At 33.9% G+C, this 21,060-nt stretch overlaps 2 protein-coding genes across 5 annotated transcripts in view; one reads left to right on the top strand and one right to left on the bottom strand.

The window, feature by feature from the left end:
- The window catches only part of AK5 (adenylate kinase 5), a 303,940-nt gene extending 302,135 nt beyond the window's left edge, over positions 1-1,805 (top strand). Inside the window, exon 14 of the mRNA XM_077120572.1 lies at positions 467-1,805. Coding sequence (XP_076976687.1) covers positions 467-535 — 69 coding nt within the window. The 3' untranslated portion in view covers positions 536-1,805. The remainder of the gene's footprint in view (positions 1-466) is intronic.
- A 3,964-nt stretch (positions 1,806-5,769) lies between these two features.
- The window catches only part of ZZZ3 (zinc finger ZZ-type containing 3), a 109,098-nt gene continuing 93,807 nt past the window's right edge, over positions 5,770-21,060 (bottom strand). For 3 of the 4 annotated variants that reach the window (XM_077120570.1, XM_077120568.1, XM_077120571.1), the window contains 9 exons: positions 19,058-19,205; positions 18,855-18,970; positions 18,026-18,097; positions 17,000-17,101; positions 14,834-14,929; positions 12,721-12,873; positions 9,298-9,432; positions 7,333-7,433; positions 5,770-7,046 (listed from right to left, as the gene is read on the bottom strand). In XM_077120570.1, the coding sequence (XP_076976685.1) occupies positions 6,902-7,046; positions 7,333-7,433; positions 9,298-9,432; positions 12,721-12,873; positions 14,834-14,929; positions 17,000-17,101; positions 18,026-18,097; positions 18,855-18,970; positions 19,058-19,205 (1,068 nt within the window). In that variant the 3' untranslated portion in view covers positions 5,770-6,901. The remainder of the gene's footprint in view (positions 7,047-7,332; positions 7,434-9,297; positions 9,433-12,720; positions 12,874-14,833; positions 14,930-16,999; positions 17,102-18,025; positions 18,098-18,854; positions 18,971-19,057; positions 19,206-21,060) is intronic. The other variant, XM_077120569.1, reaches the window with a different exon arrangement.

Here is a 21,060-nt window from a genome sequence, read left to right as displayed (position 1 = left end):
TAGTCAGTTCAGTGTGTGGAATTTTGAAAGTAAGGGGTATTGCCCTTCATGCCCAGGAAATCAGCTTTCCTTCCTACTTTGCTGTTGGTTCCTAGTGCTGGTGTACCAACTTATTTCTGGGCAGACTCTGCCCTTAACAAACGTATAAATTGAGGTCCCAGAACCTTGTTTTCTTCTCTATACCCCTTGTCTCAACTCCCACAGCCTGCCCTATACAGACTCTACTCCAAAAGCCCTGCCCACTCTCAGAAGTCTCATTTTAAGTACTCTGAAGTCTTCTCATGACTCTTACCAATATTTTACCTAAACAGAGCACCTAGTTTTTAAAACAATTACTTTTTACGGAGGTCCTCTGTTTTAAAAATGTCCAGAGCAAATTATAAGCAATTATTTTAAATTAAATATGCTATTCACAAATATTTCTTAAGACTAAATTTCCTTTTTTTTTTTTACCTTTTAAATATAGATAAATGCAGAGGGAACACCAGAGGAAGTCTTTCTTCACGTCTGCACAGCTGTTGACACTATTTTCTGAAGGCAAAAATGCATGTATGTTAAGGAAGAATGGAGACGGGAAAATATTAAAGGTTCATTCCTTACAGTGTTTCAAGTTAAACCTTTTGTGTTCCCCCAAAACCTGACATTGCTGTTTGCTTCCCAGCTTGACCTGTCTGAGATGTCTGGGAATCATGCATGGTGTATTTGGTATTATGAAACCTCTTCTCCATAATCCAGAAGTTGTCTGTATTCACAGCACGCACACTTTTCTATTACGGTTTGCACCTCCAAGCTAAGTTAGCATGTGAACAGCAGTACAGTGCCAGTCCCTATTGGTTGTGTCTCCAACACTTGCTGGAGATTTTGGTTCTACTCTCTTCAAGGAGGGAGTTAACATCCCAAAATCCCCATCACATTTTCATGCCTCTCCCAAGGTTTATATGCTACTCCCTGATGAAAGCCCTTAACATGGAAGACAGGCCAGAGCATATTCCTTTGGCTGCTGTCTCTGTTTCCTCAATTCTCATCCACTAGCAGCTCAGAGCCAGAGGAGGTGGATTCACTAGACAATGCCAAGTATACCATTTATACAGAGCAAGTAAAATTTGATAGAAATAAAAAAGATGTGAAATTGAACAGATTTGCAAGGCAGCAACAACCAGACTAGTCACTAGTAACATTTCTGTATTCATTTTTAGGAAACTGGCTTCTTGGAATACTCTCAAAATGACTAACAGAACAAATGGGATAAATAGTGTATAACCTAGTTGTCTACATATATATGGTGGTGCATTTCGGCAATTATATACTATATCAATGACCAAAAATAATTTAAGAGCATAAGATTATATTCATTAGATAAATTTCTACCTATAAGTTAAAATTATCACCTATTTTCTTATTATTATTGACAAGCAAGTAAAAAACACAACAATAATAAAACATGTGGTGGGACGGGCACATCAGTAATTGGGTTTTAACAGTTTCCAGGGTTGTGTTTGTTCATATGAGCCCATTCCAAATTACTGGAAATGTATCATGCCCATATGTAAAATTGTGCTTCCTTGCATCAAACCAATGAAGTTTGAGATTTCTTTTGTGTCATCAGTTTCCAATTCAGAGCTTATTATATATTCTACTAGAATAACTCTGCATCTTTCACTCATTCACTACAAAAGCCCATAGTTTCAGTTTGCATGATTTTTTTTTAATAGTTGTGCAGATAAGATCCATTTCTGGGACAGAACTGTATTTTTAAAGTTATTTTTTTCTTGAAATGGGTATGTACAAATAAAATAAATGGAAGTCAGGATCATTCTCTTTCTATTTATTTGTAACTCATTTCACTCTGGAAAGCACTTGAAGCTTATTCCAAAAATAATTTGAAGCAACACAGGAATAGTTGAGATTTATGATGTGTCCATATGGTCTTAATTTTGGTAATAGATCAGTTTCGAACTGTTACAGAGAGAACTCTCAATGTATTCATGATACATGGTAATTTTCACATTTCCTTTTTCTCTAGCACTTATTCTTAAGCAGAAATAAATGTCAGTGTTTGCTAAGGAAAAAATTAAATTTCTTTGGTTACAATTATGCCTCTATTAACAAAAACGGAGCACATTTCTACAACTCACACAGTAGTCAAATACATTATTAAACTCAAATTGTCACATTCTCTATAGGGGAGCCCAGGGGTATTTGAGCAAATGAGAAAAAAAGAGTACAGGATAAAAATCATCATCAGTTGTGCCAAAAAACAAAATTACATTTTTTGTAGGTATATATTAACATTCTTCAAACACATACCATATACTGGCAAACAATGCTCTTGCCTACCAAAGTTATGACAGTTTGGGTGAGGGAAATGAGACAGCAGAGCGGCAGACAGGCCCAGCAAGGCTTTCATGGCTGCAGCGGTCAGCTCTTTTCTGAATCAAATTTTCTACAGAACTGCTAAAACACAGGTTACTAATTTGAATGGCTTGAAATGACATCATGACTTAAAAGTCATAGAATGAATTTTAAAACAGGAGACCTAAGAGGGCTTTGCCTAGCAAGAAACCAAGTATGTATGTAAAAGACATCAATACACAATTCAAACTCCTTTGCAATTCCCTACATTCAAGGCCTTATCTGATCTGCCCTGTACTCTCTCTGACCCCACCTATTACCACTCTCCTCTTGCTCATTTGACGCATCTCTCCTGCCCGTCTTAGTGTTCCCTGAACAGGTCAAGCTCTTTACTAGTTTGGGGCCCTTTGCTGTTGCTAGCCTTTTTGCCTTTGCCTACAGAATATCCACAAGATTAATTCCCTCATTCCGTTCAGGCCTCTGCTCAATTTCACCCTTTCCATCAAGGCTTCCTTTAATTATTCCATCCAAAATGGGAGAGGTGTTGTATTAAACAAGTAAATACATATAAATCATTTACTAGCTCCTACTGCTCAATGAAAAGTGTTTAACATTTGAATACTTTGTTTTCATAATTAGGACTAGGACCTAGCATTTCCACTCCAGTACCCTTTTTCCAGTGCCTTTGTATCACTCTAAAAACATGGCAGTGAATCAAGATTCATGGCCTGAATAGGGTCTCAGAGATGACCAAAACCTTCTCAGCTGTCCAAGGTTGAACCATACCTGCCAGATAAGATGGGCTTCAATTCTCCAGTCCTCACACAGCCTTGGGAAACAGACAAGTCTCCTGAGACAAGCCCTCTGAGGGTCTCATAGGCACATTCACAGACGTACTCAGGCATAGGTAGTGTTTCCTAGCTTCCTAGAGAAAAACTCACATAGAGTAAAAAACTCACCAAAACATTTGTAATACAACAAAAAGATATTTATTGAGAATCTTCTAAGAGTCAGACCCCAGGGATACGATAGTCATGGACAGACCCTTCTCATGGAGCTAAATGTGACACAACTCTCAACAACGCATTTCATCAGCTTACATGAGCTGTCAAAAAAGTGGTATTTTTTCTGGGATCATGTAAACAAAAGCACATTTTTCATCAAGGTAAGAAATAAAAACATTTCACAAAAAGGTCAATTCCTTCATAATCTTGTGGGAAAAACCTACTTGTGGAATCTAGAGACTCCCAATTCCATCCAGTGTACCTAGAAGAGTGAACTTCAAACTTTGCTGTCCACAGTAAGAAACAGTTTACAGCATGCCACACATTTATAATTGAAAAAGAAATTTAAACAAAAGAGGGGTGGAGAAAAGAAAGAAAAACAGGAAAGGCACACTATTAGGTTTAGTGAGAGGCACCCAACATGCAGGGGAACAAATTCTACCTGAGCCAAGAAACACAAGCCTTAGTCCCAACTTTGCGGGAAACATGACTAAATGTTTGCTGTCAAATCAGAGTATGTTTATTATATGGATGTGCATTCTTTTATTAGTCCCTATAGCAGAACGTTTCAGTGCTTTTCATCCACACACAAATAGGCTTCTCTATTATATACTACAAATCTGGACATGTGCTCAGATCTGTGCTGTTGGAACTACAAAAGGAAAAAAAGAATGAAAAACAACTCCTGTGTACCCCCTTCTAAACACCTTAGTCAACTCTGATACAAAGGGAATATTCTTGCTGGGAAAACAGGGCAGAGAGGCAAACACTGACTCTGGAGCAATCAGACTAGGTTAGAATCCAAGCACCACCACTTTACTAACTATATTACTTCATTATTTAATCTCTCTGCCTAGAAAACAGGGTAATAAATGAACCTGTCTCACAGGGTTGTGAGAATTAAATTAGTCACCATAGGCTTGCTTGGCACACAAATAAGCACTATACCAGTGTTTACCATTATTATTAATGCATCACACTAAAGGAAACTTTTGCACAAATCTTATAGCTGTGGTTTTAGGTGTCACTGAAAGGTAACTTCCATTCCTAGCAAATAACCTGAGCATAGCATTTCAGGAAATAGATCTAACTTACTAATTACCACTTAATAAGCCATACTTTTAACAAGTAGGTTTCTATTGTCTGTTACAATCAATACTGTTTTGCAGGCAGATAGAACTCCTGCTTGCAAATGGCAGCCCTGCCCAGCCTGAGCCTCAAATTAAAAAACAACATTCAGTTCCCAGTGCCTGCCCATGCAAAAAAAAAAAAAAAACCACCACCACCAAAAAATACCACCAATACCAATACCTTTTAGGGCCTTTTTTAAGGCCATGAAAACTACTTGCTTGAAGCTAAAAAATGGAAAATAAACACATCTCTGCTCAAACAGAATCTAATCCTTGCTGCCACTCAAAACTCTCAAATCTTTGCCTGTGGAAAACAGATTCAAGTGCATATATTTTGTCTATTTGGTTTATATGACAATTATATCACACATAGCCCTCTTCCAAAGCATACTTCATACTTTATGGGATTTTTCAATGAATCTGAAAGGTTCTCCAAAACTAAGCACTATTATTTCTGTGCAAACACAGAAGTAAAGAACTCATCATCAAATACTACGCTCTTACCTAACTACAAATTGTAAGCACATCTTCTGGCATGGTCATGTAGCGTTTAATATAAAATGTTCAGAATGCAAATGATTCCCCTCTTCTCCCCACTAATAATTCCAGGGTAAGAAGTTAAACTCAAGTACCTTTCCTTCCTTCTGAAACGATACATTCTATCAAATCACCAGTGACCTTTAATCAATATATTACTTTAAAACTCTCATATTTCTAATTTAAAATTCCATTTTTTCTCAATTAAAAAATTCAGGGTATAATTTTAGCATAACTATTCCCTTGATTTAAAATTGGAAAAAGAGACTCTAAAAATTGAGTCATGTTAAAAAAAAAATTGAGTCATGTATTACATACTTAATCAGTTTTAGAACACTTATATTGTCTCTTATAGTCTATAACCATTTCCAGGAAACAGTGATTTTCAATATCACCTACCTAAATTAACTATGTGGGGACTTCTTATCAAAAAGAACTGGAATAAAATGTTTCACCTTAAGTTTAGTTTTCACATCTGCACATAAATTGCCTTTTCCTTTAACCATGGTATGTGTTTCTATTTTATAAACTAGTTTAGTTTTGCGTTTCAGCAGACACAGGGTGAAGACATTACCAGTTACAGAGCTCATCAAGTTCATCCTTTATCTCATAATTAAGTATATTTCTTACTCTGTATAAAGGACAGCTTGTGAAGCAAACCCTAAGAAAATCCAATTTCTGGTTTTAACATAGGTAAAAAATCCAAAATCCAACCAAAAGGAAATCACAACAAACATTCTATAATATAAAGACAGTATCCACATAGTTTATTTCTCACAGTTCTCCTGACAAATGAACATTATTCAAGAACATACCGTATACACAGATAAGAAGAAACATATAAAATGTTTTAAATGATGCACAACAAAATCCAGCAGTATAAAAGAATGCATGTGAACTCTTGCTCACTGTGCAGACTAAATTTAATCACTTGTTTAAATAGTAATAAAAATACAATCTTTTATGGATCTTGTGCAGACTACAAAAGAGGGAAATTATTACCATATATATGATTTTTATATTAGGCAGTTTTCTTTGATGAGTTGCACTGACAACTCCAAATACAGAGGCAGAAGGCTGTGTATTTTAAAGGAATTAATGTTGTGAATTAGAGACTTTACACAGTTACTACCACTGGCACTTTTCACCATTGTTTGTACACATCACATGATCATCTTATATAACATTACATTTAAAAAATATATCTGAGTGACACTTTTATAACATTCACACACCATGAGCTGGTTAAGGAAGCAATGCCACAGTTGCCTCCTGTAGTGCTTCACTGTTGGTAGTAAGGACAGTTCATTGTGGTTAAAAGGAATTAGACATCACTATGGTTAAGCAGCTCCGATTTACTAAAGGCCATCAATAGCCACCACTGGGACAGTGAGTTCTTTTAAAGTGTATATCCTAGAAGCAAACACCATCATTGGTTAAACTTTGTCTAAAGAAGTCAGTTTCTGTGCTGAAAACTATTTTCACAACAAAACTGAAAGCTACTAAACTTTTTATATAAATACTTTGTCTTTTCATTTATCATATTCACGACCGAGTTCTCTGAAACCTTTGGAATTTACTCTCTTTAATGTGTGCTCCATCTCACCCATTTAAGATCACCACCTGACAAGGCTTTAGGGTGGTGGTGAATAATTCACCAGGGAAATCCCTTTGCTCACCAGGAATGTTCAGCCGCTGAACAGTAATCTAGAGCCACAACAGTGCAGAGCTGTACTTTATAAGAACACTCAGGAAGCTGTCATGCTGTGAGTGTCATTTCGGGAAAGCAGAGACTCTTTCCAAACTGTGCACATAATTAACAATGATACCATTGCTATGTGTTGAAGAGGACTAGTAAATGATGCTCTCTCTTCCATGTCATCTGTTTGCTGGAAAGTAGTTTGGGTCAAGGTAATTATAACTGGTGCCCTGGGACACACAGTAGTCTCTGTCTAAGAATGTCTCTGACCTATAAATAGGTTCCAATTGGTGATCTTCCTTATGAATATCTGTTTCATGTAGGCTGCAAAAACAAAACAAAACAAACACATTGTTACATGGCACTAGAAGCATTTTGGCTTACATAATAAAAAACTTCCTCAAAGCTCTATCTGTTTAAATCATTAATCTATCAAAATCTCTAATATTAAGTTGAGAAGAGTATGATTAAAGATTATTTAAATGCCTAGAGCCATAAAGTTAATGGCCTCGAAATGTTACTTTCTCAGAAGTTTCAGAAATCAAATTCACTAATGGCTGAAAGCTCTTTACTTGAAAAAGTTAAGGCCTTCAATGAAGAAAAACCTTACCAGTCTGAACAAGAATCACAGAAATCCAAAGACATATCTGGAGGACAATCCTGGCAGTGCCACCGAACACCCTGGATAGGTTCTATGCCACAGTTATCACACTACAACAATTCAGAGAGAGGAAGTATTAAGCTATATTGTTTCACAGTTTTTTTTGTTTTCTGAGAAGCATATGATGTTCACACAGACATCCCACAACCCATGACATGCTAGACAGTGGTACAAACAAGAATGGCTAAAGATTGGATAAAACGTCTAACTCAAAGTTTATCCATTCAAGAAGGTACAAGGACAAACAGGTGGGTGAGAGTGACATAAGGAATTTAACGCTGAATCTATTTTAAAAACTTTTTAAGTAAATCATTTGCAAACTTGGGCATTTTTTATTAGTAATCATTTATTTGAAAGGTACCACAGACCAATGGACTGTCACTATGATTGAGTACTACTGCCTTAATACCACAGTTGAAAACTACCCAAATGTTTTAGAACTGAATAGGTTCTTCATAGTCAGCATTACACAGGTAACCACAAAATCATCTGAAATGTTTATCTTACTGAATCACTCTCCAAACCCTGTACACATCATGAAGAAAAGGCAGAGCCAACTTTTTCTCAGTGGGGCTACCCTCTCTGCTTTGTGCAGTTTGGGAAATAGAAACAAATCTCATTTTTAGTTTCTTTGACCACTAGGCCAACTAGAGTTGCTAGAAAACTGATAAACAAGCTACTGCTGGGTCTTGCAGAAAAATTGTAATACGTGGAGCAAGTTTCATCTTGAAAGACCAGAATTGTCAGTTTAGGAAAATCTGATGGATTGGATTGAGACATTGAAAGCTCAAAAGGGAAATCACTTAATGTAATTTAACTAATGGCTGCCACAAAGAATCAGAAATAGAAATAATTTTTTCTATTTCAGCTTTTCAGTTATAGCACCTATCAATATTTCTATACATACCACCATCACCATCATCAAATCTATATTTCATAATCTCATTATTCCTCCAAATTCACCACATCAACTCTAATATCTAACGTTTTCTCAAACCTGTCTACCTATATCCAACAGCGACCTCTCAAGTTTAAGATATCCTTATCTTTTGTCCAAATTACCAAAAGAATCTCTATTCAGTCATCATACTGCCAGTCTTGCCTTCCTCCAATCCATTCTCTGTACTATGGCCAGAATGGTCTTTTCCCCCTTCATTTAATTTTTTTTAATTAAATATAACATAAATGTATTGTTTTAAAGAATTTAATCCTACTCCCTTTCCTAAATGTTATCAACATTAATAGTTTAAGTAATTAGAACAATATTTCTGGGATGCAAATTTCATGTTACTAACTGCTTAATATCCTTCAGTGGTTCCCCAGACTCTTTGGATTAAGTATAAACTGCTCAGCAAAGTTTCCAGGCCATCTCAATAGCTTCATCTCTCACTGTCCTCCAGTATGCACTCTAGCCTGTACTCAATTATTTTACTTGTTTAACTTATCTAATTCCTCATGAGAAAGAAAGCAGCAAAAGGGCAGACTGAATCCATCTTGTTTACTGTTGAATCCCTAGCACTTAACAAACTGCTCGTAATATAATGGGTATTTCACAATTTTGCAGAGTGAATAGGTATACTTCTATTAGCCTCCCAAAAAAGAGCTGAGATAACTATGAGCCTGATTCATGAAGAGCAAGCAAAACCAAGAGAAAATACCTAGGTAGAAACTTCTCATTTCATATTTTACTTCAATTTATAGTTATTTGTATATCTGTCTTTTCACTACTGAATCATAAATATTTTGCCATCAGGAACTGTGGCATCCTATGTTGTATAAATAAAAAGGACAAAAACTAAACTTACTCTTACCTGCATGCTTGGATGTTCTGGAGTTTAACATTCCTGAAGCTACCTTAAAATATCTATCACCCTTTCCAAAATTAAATAAATAGCAAGATTAAATAGAATTTACCTTGAAGCCCACATGTTGCACAAAGCCACTTTCAGCCTGCATCTGCTGAAGTTTCTGCTTCTTTAACTTTTTAAACTGTAATAGTTCTTTATATTCAGGTAAATTCCTATACATAATAGGAATACTTTCTTCATCCTATTGAAAAGAACAAAACACAAAACAAAAATGTTAGTTTGAAAATTAAGATGAACTAAAAAAAATACTGATATATAGAAAAAAACAAACAAAAATACTGATAAAGAAAAATTTTCTACTAATAAAATATTTTTCACTTTTAAGGTATCTCACCTTTAGGGCTCAAAATAATTGGTGCTATTAGCAATGCTGAAGACTAATATCTTTGGAGAAAGTTCACATTTTAATGTGATAATAATACTGAATTGTAGATAACCTCAAAATGCATCTCTGTCACACACAAATGCAAATCCAACCCAATCCCTACTGGTTCACAGCTAGCTGAGGGACTCCTTAAATTCTGTTCTCTCCCTGATTTGCAGGAAGCTCCTCTACTCCAATTTAACAGATTTTTTACACTTCCTCCTGTAAATCTGTCACTTCTTAACAAGAAGGAAACCAACCTCCCTTTTGTATTCCCAATGATAATGGTCCCATCTCATATTCCAGGTGATGAACTGAGTTACAAAAATGACAATCTAGAATAGATTCTCAAAGAAATGAACCATAAAAGCTATTCCAACATACTAAACTAAGTGGTCCTTTAAAAACTGGCTTTTAAAGTACAAAGTTCATTTTTCATTCCAAACTTTAAAACCCCCATACCCTAAACAAAATGACTAGCAGTTTTATAACCAAAATTCTAACATGAAAAATTGGTCTACCTAAAATTGCTGGGAATATTTTTCATAATTCTGGACAACTTCAACTTCCTCACAGTTGCCCCACCTAGCTAGCTTTCATTTTTAGACCTAGCCTACTGAAATAACATTTGTCTCCATTCCTTCTTGGTCCCCCACTCCAATGGTCATACCTTAGACCTTGACCATGAAAGTGTTTGTTTTACCTCTAAAACATTCAATTTAGATATACCACCTACATTCTTCTTTCTACTTCTCTCATGCTCTTACCCCAAATAAATCTGCCTTTCAAAATCTCATTGAAATTTCTAATCATTACCCTGCCTCCTAGTCTCCCAATCTATTAGCCCTCGGCCATCCAGATCCATTTCTTCCCTTTGCTATATGACTGCGTTCCACAATGCTCCTAAAAGTATCTCCAATTCACTGACACTATGTTCCATCAATCCCTACTCCTGGACTGGTCAACCCCTGCCCCTCCAATTCCTCCTACTATCTCTGTTAGATATTATTAACTATTATGTTTATGTCAAGGAAATGGATGTTTATAGAAATATAACACTTTTCCAAGATCACATAGTTATTCAGCTGCAGAGTCAAGTGATTTAAGCCTTGGTTTAATTATTTAGTCCCCAAACACACAGAAGCCCAAAGTAGAAATCTAAGAGTTATCCTTAATTTTCCCCTCTCTCAAATGTAATGGAATAAATTTTGTCACTATTTAAAATTTTCTAAAAGCTTCCTCGACTTTGACCTCTAGTACCCATTTTAGATTTCTGAAATAAGTGCACAGAGTTCACATACTTCTAAATTTTTCATTTGCAATTTAAGTTTAAGCCTAGTATTAAATATGGTCAGCAAACCTAAAATTAAGTCAAATTCAATCCACTATATTTTGCCAATTTTGTTGGAATGTACTTCTTTTTAAATATTCCACCAATCACTCCTCATTTACCTAATTTTTATTCATCCTTCAAGGGCTAGGTTGACTGTCACTGAGACAGTCTGAGAGGTTAGGGTTAGGGTTAGGGTTAGGGTTAGGTCCTGAGAGGTCTTCCCCAAACTTCTAATCTAAATTAAATACTTCTTAAATTGCACCTATTTTTTCCTCTGAAGCATCTATAGAATTTGTAATTTATTTGTACCTTTATCTCCTTACACCAGACTAAGATTCATGAGAGCAAAGATCATACATATTTTGTTCATAATTATTTTTTATCACCCAGCAGAGCCTGATACATAGTGAGCTTTCAAGAAATATTTCTCAAATGGATAATGCTAATAATCACAAAGTACAAATACACATTAATGTCATATGTTAAGACGTGGCAAATATTATTTAGCCATTTTTCAAAAGACAAGTTTAAAAAGAAAATTTTTTTAAAAGAGTACAGTTATTTTATTAAGGTAATCTGATACTAAAGTATATCATCTGTATTTGATTGATCAAGAAATAGAACAAAAGGAGCTTACTTATACTAGCTGACTTCTCATTAAAATCTCCTTTCAAATTATTTATATGCATGGTATTCAGAAATATATAAAATAATCTTAATGTCCTTTAAGCAAGGAATCAGAATTATGTTATATATTATGGAAATAAGTTCAGGAACAGTAAAATAATTTTAAAAATTGTTAACAACAATAAAAAGGATTCCCTATGAGTAGAAAGTTAAATAAAATAGATTAATTTAAATTAACATTAAACTGTTGACAATAACACAGAGAGGAATTATTCCAACTGGGACTTAAAAAAAAACCTGTAATTTGACTTTAACATCTGCAGTAGGATATATCTGTAGGCAAAACAGAACTGCAAAAACAATCTATTTTCAGTAAATCATATTGTTGTTGGTAGTGTTAGGATTATAATATTCTGAGACCACTGTAAGCAGTACAAGGCAATGAAAGCATTATGATGATGTCTTTGGGACCTGGGATTAAAGCATGGGAGAAAGGAGGTACAAATTTAAGAACAATAAGGTTAAGTAAAAACCTTACTTAAATAAAAGTATGAACTTGTGATGTCTTTAAGCAAAAATAGATTCCCCAGCTCCGTCTACTAAAGAGGTCTAGTAACAAGAGTCAACTCAGAATTAAGTAGCATTTCCAGGGTTAGGGCTTTATCTCAATCCAAAGGCAAATAAACTAGAAAAAGAAAAATCATAAGATAATCAAGGAAATGGAAACACTGACTGCATATCTGATCATATAAAGAATTACATTTTTTTTTTTGACAAGGTAATGATACTGTGGCTATTAGAGACTCATACTGAAATATTTAAGGACAAAATGATAAAATGTCTGGTATATACACCAAAATAATAAATAATGGGGATGGGTGTGGGTAGTTGGGCTGGGAAGGAAATAGAGATGAAGCAAGATTGCCATAAGTTGATAAAACTGCTGAAGTTCGATGATGGGTGAATGTGGGTTCATCATACTATTCTCTCTACATTTGTATACTTGAAAATTTCTTTATTAAATCTGGCTTGTTAATTAATTAAAGGAGAAGAAACCAATGTTTTCTTAAAAGTAGGAACAACTGGAAATCCTGATGCTCTCATTCCGTACTGTGGTTTATCTAATAACCAAACAGATGACTTACTGATGCCTCCTCAACAGCTGTACTCATGTGGTTATGAAAACAGGTTCGGTCATCATCTTCATCCATATACACTGGAGGTTCATGGGATGTCATGAAAGTGGAAGGTTTAAAGAGATGCTTATTAAGGGGATGCTGTCGTCTGCTTGTTGAAGACTAAGTGAGAAAACAAATTTTTATTGGGACAGTGGAAAATCATTAAAATAATAAAAAACATAAAAATATGAAACTTCCAGCAAGTCTATCAAAAGATTTTGCTTCCATCCTTTAGCATACACTTGGGTGATTGCTTTTACTATGTTTCCTGCATTTTTAAAGCACAATTGGCCTTTAAAAAAACAAAAACAAAACATACGTAGGGTAATAGCTCAACAGTGGCACATAGGACGGGACTATATGCTCATTATCTAGCTTATATTTGTATTCCCCTTTATCTCACTCTTGGCATTCAAATACTGTCTGAATTGAACTCCTCTTAGGCATTTTTAGAGAAGATCAAGGAGTATGAAGTGGTCTACACTATACATAAAACCATCAAATAAAATTTCCACAATACATGGAATGTATGAAAATATCTTACATTAATTGCTTATTCTATGCTTGCGTCATTTAATCCTTACAACATTAAAGAAATTATCATGTCTCTCTTAAAGATGAAGGAACTGAGGCATAGGGAGGTTAAGTTTCTTCTATACGATGTTGCAGGTAGATAGTGGTAGAGCCAGGATTACAAACTAGATTTGTGTAGTGCCAAGCCCACTCTCAACACCGTGCAGAGTCTCTCTTCATCAGTGGCATAGCCACAATGACCTCAGCTACATGGAGAATAATCATTTCAGCTATTCTAAAATTCAGGTTCTAATTTTAGCAGGAAATCATTCTATGACTGGACTAGTTCACAGCAGAATCAGGATGATTTATAAATAAATGAAGGAAGGCCAACTATCTGCCTTTATTTTTTGCTATTAGAGCAAAAAGCTGACTATAATATGACGCAGACTTGACAATTTACTTAAAATATAGTACACACCCAAAGGATGGAACACATTTGGATTTTTTCAGGGTTCCATTTGTTATCATCATCCCTGTCTCAGCAGTGAAAATGTAGTGTATAACACACCTATAAAGTTAGCTTAGAAATTAACCATGTGAATTAGAGTTAAGTTGAAGGCTGGTTATCCAGTTTCCAAAGTTATAGACTTAACTCTATATGTCTAAGGTAGGTAATGCTGTATTTCACAAGCTAACAAAATGTTTAAAACAACTGGTTAATTCAAACAGGCTTCCAAAGTCTGGAAAAAAAAACTAAAACGTGGAAAACATGGAAGCCATATAAACAATATGCTTAATGTAAAGTTATGTAAAACAGTTTTAGTGAAGAAGGATAACAGCCTTAAAGTTTTAGCTTTCTTCTCTATGTGAAGTGAGGCAGCAGTGTAGCAGGCAGCAGAATCAAGATGATTTATAAATAAATGAAAGAAGGCCAACTACGTGCCTTTATTTTTTGCTATTAGAGCAAAAAGCTGACTATAATATGATGTAGACTTGACAATTTACTTAACATATATTAACCCCCAGTATTCTCATCTATAAAGATGATATAGAACAGTACCTGGCACAGAGCAATCAATAGTAGGAATATAAGCTAACTATTAATACTGCTATTAGTAATGTAAAAGTGATAATACTACCTATTTTTCTATAATTGCATTGAATTTAATAAAATAACTGAATAAACATTTCTATTCTTGGATTTATGTATCATCTACAGAACAAATTGAATGTGTTTATTAAACAGTCAAATATTCTAAAAGTTTAACAACGGCCTTTCTGATATACATTCAATCTAAAACTTACAATAGCACTCATTCAAATAAACTAACATACTCTTAAGAAGATAATGAAAAATCATTACAACTAACTAAGTTTCACTGAGTACTAATAATGGAATCTTACACTGCATCTGTGCCCAATTTAATGAAATGCTTGGAGTAAACACAATTTCAAATTAAAAAACTGAACTTTTTTGGCAAATGTATACATTTTCACATACCAATTCTAACTATGATGAGTTTAATCTAAGACCTAAGCTTTCCCTTCAACTACTTCTTTTTACCTTTTTGGAGTACATATATAAGTTTGGTGTTCTGCCAGGGACAGGAATGCCAGCTTTTGTCAGTTTTATGAAATACTTCTGCACTCGGCTGGCAACCTAAGGAAACATGACAAGCCTTTTAACATGATGACATGATACAAGAACTGAGTATGTCCATGTGTATCTAATGAATGCTAACAATTTAAAATCTGTCACATTGTAAAAATTCAGAAATGGACAGCACAATACTACCTAACTATAATACAATAACATTACAACACTGAATGAAGCTGAATGTGAGAATGATAGAGGAGGCCTCAGGGCACAAATGAAATCAGAAGGAAAGATATATGATAAAGACTGAGATGGTATAATCTAGGAATGCCTAGAGTGCATAATGATAATGACTAAATGTACAAATTTAAAAATGTTTTGCATGAGGAAGAACAAAGGAATGTCAATAATGCAGGGTGTTGAAAATAGATGGTAATTAATATTTAAAAATTTTAACTTCTGTGTGAGACTAAAGCAAAAAATATTTATTTGGTACAAAATTCATATTTTAACTAGTGCATTTCCTAATATAACTTATGTGGAAAGCTTAACTAAACACCATAAGTACATGGAACCTTGAGATTTTGTAGGTTTTCCAGAGTGATGCCTCGATAAATCCCAGAAGGATTTGAACAGCAAATAAAAATATTTGCAAAGTCCCTTTGGGGGAATACTGAGAAAGGGGGAAAATTCAACTTCCCCAAGTGGAGAATTCTTGATATTCTCACAAGCAGAGGGGACAACCAAAGCAATAGGCTGAGGCCACAATCTTGGGGTTTGTTCATATGAAACTTAACCCTGCAGAGGACAGGCTAAGCCTACTTAAAATTAGGCCTAAGAGTCACCCCCAAGAGAACCCCTTCTGTGGCCCAGATGTGGCTTCTCTCTCTCAGCCAACACAACAAGCAAACTCAGTGCCCTCCCCTTCTCTACGTGGAACATGACTCCCAGGGGTGTGGACCTTCCTGGCAACATGGAACAGAAATCCTAGAATGAGCTGGGACTCAGCACCAATGGATTGAGAAAGCCTTCTTGACAGAAAGAGGGAAGAGAGAAATGAGACAAAATAAAGTGTCAATGGCTGAGAGATTCAAGTCAAGAGGTTATCCTGGAGGTTATTCTTATGCCTTAAATAGTTACCACCCTTTTAGCTGAGGCGTAACAGAGAGGCTGGAGGGAACTTCCTGAAAATGTACAGCTGTGTTCCAAGAGCCATGTTTCTTGAAGATGACTGTATAATGATATAGCTTTCGAAATGTGATTGTATGATTGTGAAAACCTTGTGTCTGATGCTTCTTTTATCTACCTTATGGACAGATGAGTAAAACATATAGACTAAAATATAAATAATAGAGAGAACAAATGTTAAAATAAATTTAGTAGATTGAAATGCTAGTGATCAATCAAAGGGAACGGTAAGGGGTATGGTACATATGAATTTTTTTCTGTTTTCTTTTTATTTCTTTTTCTGAATTGATGCAAATGTTCTAAGAAATTATCATGATGACGAATATACAACTATGTGATGAAAAAAGAATGCTCATATTGTATGTTAATTGGTTTTATTAATAAAATTTTTTTAAAAATCTGTCATAAATCCAGAAATAACTTCAAACTGCCACCAAAGACACATACTTTGAAAAGCTACACAGAAAAAAAAACATTAAAATAAGTTTAAACTTGTCTGATCCCAAGGCTAAAAACATATCTCAATTTGTGAACACTCATCCTTGTAGCATAAAAACATATCTATTAATATAGATGAGAATGTAAAGGAGGAAACAGCTATATACATATTTTTAGAACAATAATCAGGGAATTCTAAGGCAATGTTACAAGTCTATTAACATAGTCTTAAATGAACATATTGAAGTAAATGTTGATATGCTTAATTAAGCATCCAAGAAACAGTAAGCCTATTACATTTTTTAATTTTAGTATTTAGTAATGATGCAACTCAAATTATCTCTAGCTGTCTCTGAAAACAATGCAAAAATATACAGAAGATAAAACTACATACTATACCACTCTGTAATTGAAAACGATAAGGCAGATCTGCTTAACATTAGCTCCATACCCTTTCCAAAAAACTGCCAAAAAACAAGTCACAAGTTGGGAAATCTCTTTCATTACCTGTTTTGCTGTCCTATTGCCCAGTTCATCTGCTATCTTCTGCCAGCGTCGAGATTCTACTTCTTCAGGAGGGTATTTCAGGAGTAACTGTTCAAGCTTTTTCTAAGCCAAACCCAAAACCAAAATTAAGAAAGTAAGTAGTTATTCAATTTGAAATACTGAGTTTTCTAAATAAACATGTTTACATTTCATTTCAAAGTATAGTACTCTTTCCCCAACTTTGGGGGTTAGTTTACTAGAAATTTTTATGGCAGGAAAATTTCTAGTTAGGAACTTAAGAGTTCAATGGAAAATGAGATTAGCGAATAAAGCTCTGAAAAACCTTACAAACGTTTTTTATTCACTTAAGTAAAAAGACAGCACAAGAAAAAAAATAAACAAACAGATATTTTACATCTCTTGGTGATTTCTAGCAGTCATCTTTTCTTGCTAGAAAATGTTTACTTTTGAGAAAAATATGTACAAATTCATTTGGATTTAGAATACTACTATTGATACTTGAAATAAACAAAGGTTTCCTAAAGCTTTTTATACTGCTAAACTCATTATAGCTGTATGGTTAATCCTTGTATGAGAAAGTGATGTGTCTCCAATCATGCCCAAAAGTAATTTTAGCTGTGTGTCAGAATGCAACAGGGCATTCTGACCTGACACTGTCAGCTACCCCTCCACAACAAAAAGAAGAATGCACTTTGAGGCTCAGCTTTACTTGGCCTAAGGTTTCTTTCCCCTAAAGCTGCATTACAAAAATATCCACTCTATTTCATCCATTTCACTATTTTTAATATCCCTCTCCCAAAACCCAGGTTCTATCTTTGAACACTATCTCTGACAATTCATATAGCCTTAAAGTCCAAAATTCTTGAAGTGAGTGAAAATAAAGTATAAAGAAGTAAGTCTGAATATTTAAATTCAAGAAAGGGGTTAGAAAGGATTATATACAACAATATGTACTTAACTCAATATCAGTTTTAATATTAACAGTTTACTCTTTTTTAACCTACAAAATTTAGAAACATCTATTACCTGTTCTTCTACAGTCCACAACTGGTTAAATGTTTCAGGTTTGGTATCATCACACAGGCGTCCTCTTATCATCTGCATATGAAATAGGGCTTTTGTCAATGAAATAATAACAAAGACTTCCCTTTGATATAGCCATATAAAAACACAAATTATGGAATTTTAAATTATTTTATAAATATTTTCATAAATTTATTTTTAATGCATATACAATTTTCTGCTTACAAAAAGCTTTCATATTCCTTTAATTCATTTGGTTTTATACTTCTAGCAACCCTGTGATATAGATGATAGTAACTTCATTTTAAAGAAAAGGTAACATAGGTTCAGAATGAAAAAGTGAAATATCTACTGACGTTTATCTAACCAATGTCAAGGCCAGGACTCAAATTTTGGTCATATTTCATTCCAAAAGAAGAGCTATTATTTTTAGAGTAACTACCCTACATCAGACATTGTAACAGGTACATTACATGTTGGACTCAATCTCAAAACAGCCCTCCAACTTAAGCAGTATTAACTCCATTTTATATAAGAGGCTTAAAGATATTAAGTAACTTAAGTGATGTCCAAGTTTCACATCCAAGAAAGTGGTGCAGTTGGAATTACAACCTGGGTTTCTCTCAACTTCAAAGTTCATGTTCCCAGTACCTTCCCATGATAGACGGCTTTAATTTTAAATTAAATAATAATGTTAAATTAAATAAGAAATGTTAAATTAAATAGTAATGACAATTATTTGCACAAGTTGAACAAAAAATTAAACCACAAAATGTTAAGCAGTTTTATCTATAACTCAAAATTTTCTACTCAAATAATTAATACTGCTTACCTGAGGACGACTGTTTGAGCTTTCTGGACCATCACTCAAAGGCAACATAGAGTATGAAAGGGACTCCCCATCCTTCTTAGGATCTAAAGGACTTTTTGGTCTAGCAGGTAAACCTACTAAAAACAAGACCATGTACAGAATTATTAAAGCAAGACATTGCCAGATATTTCTCTACTTAAAATTCTTATCATGTAATTTCTTACCTTTATCAAAAACTAATTTAACTCTTCTAGTATGTCTTTTACGGTTTTTAAATTCTCTTTCAAAGTTCCCAAGGCTATTGGTATATTGGTCCCACGCAATCTCAGGCAACTGAACAACTCTCTGTGGATATGGAAGTCCTATATCAGCCTGGAAAAAAAAAAATCAAAATGACAGTCTCAATTTAATTCAAGAAATAATCAACTATAGTGAAATTTTCAGATGATAATCCAAATCCTAATAACTATCAACTACTTACTCATATTCACTCTTTGAACCCAACAGTCAATAAAGTGTGACCTTAAAATGGTAAAGATGATAAGGCCGAATGAACTTGGCAAAATATAAGCACACTTTTAGATAGGGTCCTAGAGCTGAACTATTTAAAAATACTTTAAATATAAATATTGAGGCAAAAAAAAAAAAAGGTAGGATCTCCAAAAATAGCCTATAAAATGTGTTTGTAACAGATGAGATTTCATACACAGAATTCATTTTAACTACAGCTCCATGCTCATGACTTACCCATAAAAATAACAACAATTATTTCCACAAGTTGAACAAAAAATTATGAGGTCCCAAACTACAGCTTTTAGTTATTTTAAAAATTCTGGCTAAATAAATCATTAATTGTCCCTATTAGTAAAACCATGTCATAGCATGATCTATATATTGAAGAGGATTTGGGTTTCATAGGTGTTCACATTTGTCAGAACTCATTTAACAGCACAATTAGGGTTTGTGAATTTCATTTATGTAAATTGTACCTTCAAAAGAAAGAAACAAAGTTAAAAAAAGAACTTTAGTTAATGAAATGAACACTGAAGTTTTAGAGTCAATTTTATCTGATGTCAGAAACTTTGAAATGCACCCAAAAATGTAAGATAGAAGGAAAGATGGAGAGAAAGATTGATGATAGATATATGATAAAGCAAATACAGTAAAGTAATTGTAAGATCTAGGTGGTAGATATACTTTCAGTTTTTCCATGTGTATAAAATTTTTCATAACAAAAAGTTGAAGCAAAAAAAAAAAAATCAGATATTAAATTCTGAAACTGACAATCAAAATCCACTTTGTGATGCAGAAGCCTCAATTTTTATTGCTTATTACATCATTATCATCATCATTATATATTAGCTTAACCTTTCACAAAATTAGAGAATGGTATCTTTTGAAATGATGATAATGTCATGCAAAACTAACAAGTCATAATTATTCCCTGTATTCTATATATCCAAATGTACCAAAAATTTCATTAATTCCAATTGAGAGTTTCTAGATGTCCACTAAAACAAGCAGATCACATGTCAACAACTTTATTATGCTAAACCTAAAGAAAATAGATAAATTAAGCATACATGGGCAAAAACAGAAAACATGGAAGAATCAAAATTTTAAATGAAATTTAGAAAATCTTCCTTTCAAGGAGTAACCACTTCTTTCATGGTTATTAAAGCAACTGGATTTAATATACTTCTGAACATTTTTGTCACACATTCTTAATATGGTCAATATTCTACCTCTGTTCTAAGATAAAGTCAAAAGAAATTCAGTTCTAAACTAAACCTGGAAATGGAGAACCTACAAACAACAAACTGCATACATATCTAGTACATATGACTAATTGTATCTTTTGCTTGCCTAGAAACATCAATGAGTCTGCTACCAAATTTTTATTAATATCTACTTTTCTAACACCATCTGTTTTAGCGGAATCCATTATAAGTAACATGTACTATATCTTTTTGTCATCAACAATCTGGTTAAAAACAGCAATGCGGAATCAATATGTAAGTAGACCCACTTTAGCAGAGAGCACAAACCTTAGCAGTTTTAACAAATCCATATACAAATTCTATATCTATTATATTTGATGTTTTCTGAAAGCATGGAAATAATATAGTTAGAAAAATACAAATAATAAATTAATACATTTAAATGAAAAAGTTCAAAAGGCTGCTCCCCTTAGCACCTGGTAAACAATTTTTGTGCATTAAAAATA

Source organism: Tamandua tetradactyla, chromosome 11, assembly GCF_023851605.1.
Source record: "Tamandua tetradactyla isolate mTamTet1 chromosome 11, mTamTet1.pri, whole genome shotgun sequence".
NCBI lineage: Eukaryota > Metazoa > Chordata > Mammalia > Pilosa > Myrmecophagidae > Tamandua > Tamandua tetradactyla.
This window is presented reverse-complemented; position numbering and strand designations above follow the sequence as displayed.